General features: G+C 37.6%; 1 protein-coding gene across 4 annotated transcripts in view; it reads left to right on the top strand.

The window, feature by feature from the left end:
* Positions 1-8,607, top strand: part of LOC108737536 — an 87,504-nt gene that overhangs the window by 66,566 nt on the left and 12,331 nt on the right. Inside the window, exon 1 of one of the 4 annotated variants that reach the window (XM_018470448.1) lies at positions 6,004-6,642. The exons of the other annotated variants lie outside the window; for them this stretch is intronic. Coding sequence (XP_018325950.1) covers positions 6,188-6,642 — 455 coding nt within the window. The 5' untranslated portion in view covers positions 6,004-6,187. Of the gene's footprint in view, positions 1-6,003; positions 6,643-8,607 lie in introns of those variants that run through there. 4 annotated transcript variants of the gene reach the window in all.

Below are 8,607 nucleotides of genomic sequence, written 5' to 3'. Positions count from 1 at the left end.
AGAGATTTGCGGACAATGAAGAAGTAATCGAAGCTGTAAATGGTTATTTTGAGGAGCTTGACGAATCAGTCTATAGAGATGGCATTAATAGACTGGAACACCGCTATGAGAAATGTATCAGCCTTGGAGGAGATTATGTTGAGAAATAAAAAAAAAAAATTTTTAAAAACCTTGTTTTTCTTGGTCAGGCCGGAAACTTATCAATCCACCCTCGTATAATGTCCGATGGGGATTACTTTGAGGGAGACAAAATAGATATTCGTAAATAAATGATTTTTGAAAAAACACAAAATTCGCGATACTTTTTTAGATGCAGACCTCGTTTACCAGCTATTATCTGGGGCAATTGTTTAGATTTTGGAAAGGTTTCCTATGAAATTTAATTGTACAATGACAGATCCGAGTAAATTTTATGTTGGTTATTTTCGACCACTTTCTGATTCCGTTTCTTTTCATTATTTTTTTATTGACATTAAAACGTTCTCAACGTTGTATGACAATTCCTGCCTTCCTACCTATGCACTTGTGAAACTATACGGTGTGAATCAGTGGATCATTTTAACTAAATAATGAAGGTGACTCTTTTTAATTATTTTAATTGAGCCTTTATTGGGAAGGAATATAGTTCCAGTTCCATGGGATAGTAATAAATCTACAATGCTATACGTTTGGAGTTTCGAAGACCGTTCACGCCCAAATCACTGTATTCTTTTGACACATTGAATTTTATTTCAGAAGAAAGTGTGAAAATGGATTTTGACCGACAAATTTCTTTTCGCCTTTAGGTTGGGATTTGAAGTTAGAAAAATATGTAGTCGGTCGAAATTCTTTTACTTACACACTAGTGTGTCTATAGACTAAAAATGTAACGCCATTTTGGGCAAACTTGTGTTTGGATACTACCCAATCGAAACGAGCCAGTGCAGCGGGTGTTACATTTTCTTTTTATTCTAATATGCATTTGTATTAAACGTACTGACGATTAATAACGAAATGAATTTGTTATTGGGACGTTATCTTTTACCTTCTACGAACGAAGTGTCAAAGACTACTGTACAGTTAAGTCAAAGTTAACCTTTGTACTGCTTGCGTACGCTGAATTCAAAGTTCATTAAACTTTAAAAATCACCTTATCAGTTCGCGTCTGTTAAGTATAGTATTTAAAAAGAACTGATTCGTGCTGTGACCTTCTGTAAGTAATCATTTTTTGAGGATGCGGTTGCTGATATTTACGAAATGAAAAAAATCTTCATATAATTTAATAGTGAGTATGTGTTTAAAAATTATTTTACCTTTTGTAGTTAAAAATACTTTTTGATACTGAGTAGAGTAGCTTAATTTTATTGTCATGTTACACGAAACTCATGTGTTATTTATAGTATTGAGATTTTTGTATAGATTTATATAGGTATTTTAAGGTGTTCTTCTTTCAAAGCTTAAGGTGGTGTGGGTCATATCTTAAAATGAGAAATGTGTCTAAATGATATTATAATTAATTGAATATTCGTTAACTAGCATGATGATGATTAGGATTATTTTTTCCAATATTCTGATAGGTACGTTTGATATGCTCGACTCCACCACCTCTTGGTTTCTGAATNTGGTTATTTTGAGGAGCTTGACGAATCAGTCTATAGAGATGGCATTAATAGACTGGAACACCGCTATGAGAAATGTATCAGCCTTGGAGGAGATTATGTTGAGAAATAAAAAAAAAAAATTTTTAAAAACCTTGTTTTTCTTGGTCAGGCCGGAAACTTATCAATCCACCCTCGTATAATGTCCGATGGGGATTACTTTGAGGGAGACAAAATAGATATTCGTAAATAAATGATTTTTGAAAAAACACAAAATTCGCGATACTTTTTTAGATGCAGACCTCGTTTACCAGCTATTATCTGGGGCAATTGTTTAGATTTTGGAAAGGTTTCCTATGAAATTTAATTGTACAATGACAGATCCGAGTAAATTTTATGTTGGTTATTTTCGACCACTTTCTGATTCCGTTTCTTTTCATTATTTTTTTATTGACATTAAAACGTTCTCAACGTTGTATGACAATTCCTGCCTTCCTACCTATGCACTTGTGAAACTATACGGTGTGAATCAGTGGATCATTTTAACTAAATAATGAAGGTGACTCTTTTTAATTATTTTAATTGAGCCTTTATTGGGAAGGAATATAGTTCCAGTTCCATGGGATAGTAATAAATCTACAATGCTATACGTTTGGAGTTTCGAAGACCGTTCACGCCCAAATCACTGTATTCTTTTGACACATTGAATTTTATTTCAGAAGAAAGTGTGAAAATGGATTTTGACCGACAAATTTCTTTTCGCCTTTAGGTTGGGATTTGAAGTTAGAAAAATATGTAGTCGGTCGAAATTCTTTTACTTACACACTAGTGTGTCTATAGACTAAAAATGTAACGCCATTTTGGGCAAACTTGTGTTTGGATACTACCCAATCGAAACGAGCCAGTGCAGCGGGTGTTACATTTTCTTTTTATTCTAATATGCATTTGTATTAAACGTACTGACGATTAATAACGAAATGAATTTGTTATTGGGACGTTATCTTTTACCTTCTACGAACGAAGTGTCAAAGACTACTGTACAGTTAAGTCAAAGTTAACCTTTGTACTGCTTGCGTACGCTGAATTCAAAGTTCATTAAACTTTAAAAATCACCTTATCAGTTCGCGTCTGTTAAGTATAGTATTTAAAAAGAACTGATTCGTGCTGTGACCTTCTGTAAGTAATCATTTTTTGAGGATGCGGTTGCTGATATTTACGAAATGAAAAAAATCTTCATATAATTTAATAGTGAGTATGTGTTTAAAAATTATTTTACCTTTTGTAGTTAAAAATACTTTTTGATACTGAGTAGAGTAGCTTAATTTTATTGTCATGTTACACGAAACTCATGTGTTATTTATAGTATTGAGATTTTTGTATAGATTTATATAGGTATTTTAAGGTGTTCTTCTTTCAAAGCTTAAGGTGGTGTGGGTCATATCTTAAAATGAGAAATGTGTCTAAATGATATTATAATTAATTGAATATTCGTTAACTAGCATGATGATGATTAGGATTATTTTTTCCAATATTCTGATAGGTACGTTTGATATGCTCGACTCCACCACCTCTTGGTTTCTGAATGTTACTCAGAAAAATATTATAAAAAATATTGTCAAATGGGTTGTATCAACATCATAATGTCGTCAGTCCTAAGACTAGTTGGACACGCACCTGCATTATTTCCTATCCTGAGCTAAACTTCGCATTTCCTTAAAACTAGAACAGCCCACATCCTTAACTATTTGCGAACAGTAATCTCATCTAGGTCTACCTGTACCCCTCCTAACTCCCGTTTCTGCCTCTAGTATGTCTCTGACTAGACTAGAGTAGAGCCAGGCAAACTTTAACTTCGCAGGAGCCGCTACATGAGTATAGTTTGAGTCACTCCATACCCTTCAATAAGTACGAGAGAATAAGCAGTAATGAATAATTTTGTTTTGTCTTTTTCTTCTCCCTTCCACTCCCATATCAAGCCCCTTCATCCCGTAGACGAGCGNCTTCAACCGTTACCTCTATAAACTAATTTAAACATTGTACCGATGCATCTAAAGGTCCACTACCAAATAAACACCATACCGCCTTGTAAATTTGCAAACATTCTAAAAATTGTATGCAGGAATTTTATGGCCTGCAAAACGAAGAACGGTCTCTGAACAAGTAGTACAGACAAAATGAAAAGAGATAAGTGAATAACAGTAAGCGGTACGGCGGTTAGAGATTGCTTAGGTACGCTAAAAAAAAATCAGTCAGCTTTTTAACTGCCTAATTTTTGGAATTGTATCTTTAAACAAGCATCTTTGCTTTCCTAAATTTCTGAGAATGTTGAACTGTCTTTAAAGTCCGATGCTGGCAAAATTCTCAAATTCTGGTTGTCTGCATCTCTACACGTTAAAGTAAGCTGTCATGAATACAAAAAAAAATTGATGTCACTTTTTGTGAATCAAAAATGATACACTAAAGATTAATAAATGTACATGGACTCAATTTTTTGAACTTTGTCTTTTCTGTTGCAATGAATTGGACGGATGAAAGACTATCGATATTAGATTGGTTGTGTAAAGCCCCTCTTTTAATCTTCTTTTCCGAAGGGAGAATTGTTTTTGGTTACACACATGAAATAAAAAATATGAGGGTGGTGCAATGTTTTCTCCGCTCTAACTTTAGTGCCCGTGAACAGAAAGATATTTGGTTTATTTAGCGGACCATCTTTTGTTACTTTTCCGAGAAAATAAACTTTATAAATGTTCGTAAAATGTCTCATTTGAAGGTGACTTTTCTACCACGTTTCGTACAAGAATAATTTAGGAGGAACAGAGACCATTTTTGTTACAACTATTTAATTATCATTAACGATAGTAACACTTAATAAGAATTTTGAATTTTAGTATCAGAAGAATGTGTAATCTTGCGATATAAAAAAGGATTACTGTTAAGGTTGGATTATGATCGTATAGGGTTTTTTTGCTAGACTTAGGGTAGTACAGGGGTCGCGCCTTTGTATACTAATGGATTGCTACAGCTACAAGGGGATGGAAACTGTGGAAGATGTGGTGGTTTAGGAGGATGATGAAAATATTGTAGATGGAAGAGGTATTGGAAGGGGTAGGAGAAGGAAGAGCACTAAATTGCAACCAGGAAAAGGATAGATAGGATGGTAGAGCACCCTCTGAGACACGGGGAAACCCCAGATTAGATTACTCTTAGCAAATAGTTAAGGATACGAGATGTACCACTTCTTGGGAAATGCGGATTCTGACTCAGGATAGGATGTTGTGTGTCCAGTCAGTTTTCTACGATGATTACGCAATATATACATAGGGATCTGCAATAGCTTGATTACCTAGTTTTTCTTGACAATTTGGTTCATCTGTCTTGAAAGTTTGCGTATCCATAGTTAATGCAACCATATATATATCCCAAAAACCGGTGCAATTTACTTGTACCTAAGGCGTGCTGCTGCATAGACGCTGATTCATTGAACCGTTGTTTCCATCTCGATCAATAAAGGGCAAACCACCCTCTTGTGTCCAAAGACACGTACATACATGTATATATGTATTTCGTTGTAATGATTGGTCTTAGGTACAACCAATACATAATAGGTTACCTAACAGTACGCATTGTTGGTCGAGAAAGTGTCTTATTGATCATTGTGTTATTGACGAGTAGATAGTAGATGTATATTATTTAAAAAATGGTATCAGAACGTTGTTTCTCTGAATGTAGGAAACAGAATTAATGGGATAGGTAGGTAGGTAGGTAGGTAAGATGATAGTTGATAGGAATTATTAATTGAAGTCAGTTGACCTATGGGTACTTCAGGACTATTAGTATACAGTTTAATCACTGTTCAATTCTTACAACGCTATATTGGCACTTCGTGTCAATGATCGTGAATCCGTCCAGTCTAAAGATCATTATTTCCGGAAATCATACTTCAGACAGTGACATCAAGGAAGTCGCATCAAAAAGAAAATGCAGTAGTGTCAGTTATTTTTAGTTCTGAAACTTTAAGAATGCCTTGAAAATGGTAATTCCGTTGTGTTTTTTTGTAAACACGTGCTTCAAATACTTGTTTACGTTCTCGTTTTCCTTTTTTTGCTTTGGAACCGTACGTACGAGACAGGAATTTGTAGCGTAAAAATTTCTTATCTAACGTGGGGGTCGAAACGTTATTGGCAGATTGGAAGTGTGGCATTTCAAAAAAAAAGTACGGATGGGGCTGTGTGAGTGCTTGCGTGTTAGCGGATTGCCGAAAGGCGTCGGTGCGGATCTCAGCATGAGCTCGTGACGTAACCGGTGAACAAACGGGTGGGGGAGCATAGACACCAGGGACCTAAGCCAGGGACCGACGACCGACTGGTGGTGTGCGGCGGGGTCGAACAACCATCGAACAGCCCGAGAGAAGCGAGACCACCGAGGCCGGCAACAACGCAGGTCGTAACGTACAACTCGGCACGAGTGACGGTGCAACGCCAATCACCCGCAACGTGAGTGCAGAATCATCTTATTCGAAAAGTGTGAGATTTTAGATTTTTTTTTTGTTTTTAAATAAATTCCGGATGTGGTAGCGCCAGGAAAAACAAATTGGTATGTAAACAACGAGAATGCCCCAGTGCGCGGTTATAAATTGTTTCAATACGCACCGGAAGACGAAAGGTAACGCGGTACGTTACCACCGTTTCCCGAGTGATTCTCGCACGCGGTCCCTATGGCTGGACGTGTGCGGGCGATACGTACAAAACTGCGCCACTGCTCGCATTTGTTCGAAGCATTTCAGCGCGGACAGGTACGAACGCGACGTCCAGCACGAACTCTTGGGCCTGCCGACCAGATGCAGGTTAAGGAAAGGTGCAGTCCCAGACATCAATATCCCGACGGTTGCAGCGGGATCGAGAAGGGTGGAGAAGCAAAGCGGGGTCGGCGGGCAACCCTGTCTTGGTGCGTCGACGGATGGCGGTGTCGGAACGGCGGGGGACGAGGGAGAAGGCATCGCCGTATTGCTTGCCGTAGGGCTGATGCCCGCGAAAGGAGACCGACCGCTTGGGGTGTCGAATGGCAAGTAAGTTTGCCCGTTTAGTGGAATCTCTCGGATCTTTTTCTTGGAACCAGCAAATAAAGAAGCCTTTGCTTGTTTAGTTCCACGCTTAATTGATTCGACGCGTTGTTATTATTAGTAAATTTTTAGATCAATTACAATTAATAAAGCAAACTTTGCAAGCTAACTACAAATGCTACGCTGTTTCGTAGTTACCACCGAGATTGTTCTGATTACGTTCGATACTGTACATTGATGTACACCCATGCTCATTTGAACTCTGTGTTTCTGTCGGAATTTTTGTTGTATGTAATCATATACATATGTATTTGTAATTCATCAAATGCTTGTCACAGTATCTAAATGGTTCCCAAAACGTTTTCATTTGTTTTGCATAAGATAAGGCGCCCCCCTAGTATCAAGGGTGGATGTCACCCAAAAAAAATGATAGGTCATCCATAGCACATTCTGTGTTGAATTTAATTAAGAAACTAATCATAACGTTGTAACAGATATTAACATAAAATGCTGAACTAGAAATACCTACTTGAACTTCTTCAGTAGAATTTCATATTTTCTCGTACAGGGTATCCCATTTTCGGCACTTTTGTGAGATATCTCCCTTATTTTTAAAGATAAGAGAGTTGCGGTTTTCGCGACAGTGTGCTACTTTTCGGTGAAATGCGACCGATTTCTTGTATTAAGGCGATTGAAAATATCCGCACTTGAAAAATATAATTTGTCGAACCTGATAACGAGTCTGCCAAAAGATTCATCAGTATGTATTTGTCATAAATACCATTGGTAAAATAACATTCGGTGCTCGGCGCAGCCGGGGTTTAAATGTTGGACCATGTGGAATTTCTAGATAACAATCTTAAATTCTGATGTTGCTTTTAAAAATAATTGTATATAATTATATGTTTTTGGAAAACGCATCATGCCTAATTAATGTAAAAAATTATATACAAAGTATTCCATTTTAAAAAACATAAATATGCTTGCATCATAACTAAAAGATGGAATGTGCCGGACGCCCTACCACGTCAACAACCGACAAAAACATTGATAAAGTGAAGAAAATAGTATTGACCAATCGTCGAATCAGCGTTAGAGAAGTTGCTGAGGACCTAAACATATCGATTGACTCCTGTCATTCGATTTTTACCAATGATTTGGACATGAGACAGGTCGCCGCAAAATTCGTACCAAAATTACTCAATTTTAACCAAAAACAACATCGCATTAGCATTACTAAGGGGCGGTTGGACTCCGTCTGCGACGATCCAAATTTGCTCCAGAGGGTCGTAACTGGTGAGGAATCATGGGTATATGGTTATGACGTGGAAACCAAAGCTCAATCATCCCGATGGAAGTTGGCACGTTCGCACGAGCCAAGACCAAAAAAAGCGCGCCAAGTTAGGTCGTATGTGAAGGTTTTGCTTACAGTTTTCTTCGATTACAGGAATATGGTACATCATGAGTTTTTGACACAGGGTAGAACAGTCAATAAGGAATATTACCTGCAAGTTATTCGCAATTTGAGCGATGCAATCCGCCAGAAACGCTCAGATTTATGGAAGAACAAAAATTGGCTTTTGGACCATGATAACGCCCCTGCTCACACATCGTTGCTTGTGCGCGAATTTTTAGTCAAAAACAACACACTTATAATGCCGCAGCCACCGTGTTTCTCAAATCGGCCCCCCTGTGATTATTTCTTGTTACCAAAACTGACGAGGTCCATGAAAGGACGACGCTACGCTACTATTGACGAGATAAAGGCGATATCGAAGGCACAAGTATACGAGGGTGGATTGATAAGTTTCCGGCCTAACCAAGAGATGACGCCACTAGGCCTACCTTGAGGTGACATTCTATAGTACCATCCTTGGATAGCTTGTAGCTATAGTTTCAGCCCGATCTCCTTGCTAGTGTAGGTTTGACAGCACGCTGAACAAGACGCCTCTGTGGTTTTCGTAAAAATGG

The sequence above is a fragment of the Agrilus planipennis genome, unplaced genomic scaffold (genome assembly GCF_000699045.2).
Source record: "Agrilus planipennis isolate EAB-ADULT unplaced genomic scaffold, Apla_2.0 scaffold14, whole genome shotgun sequence".
NCBI lineage: Eukaryota > Metazoa > Arthropoda > Insecta > Coleoptera > Buprestidae > Agrilus > Agrilus planipennis.
The sequence above is the reverse complement of the archived record's forward strand: the minus strand, read 5'-3'. Positions and strand labels throughout refer to the sequence as shown.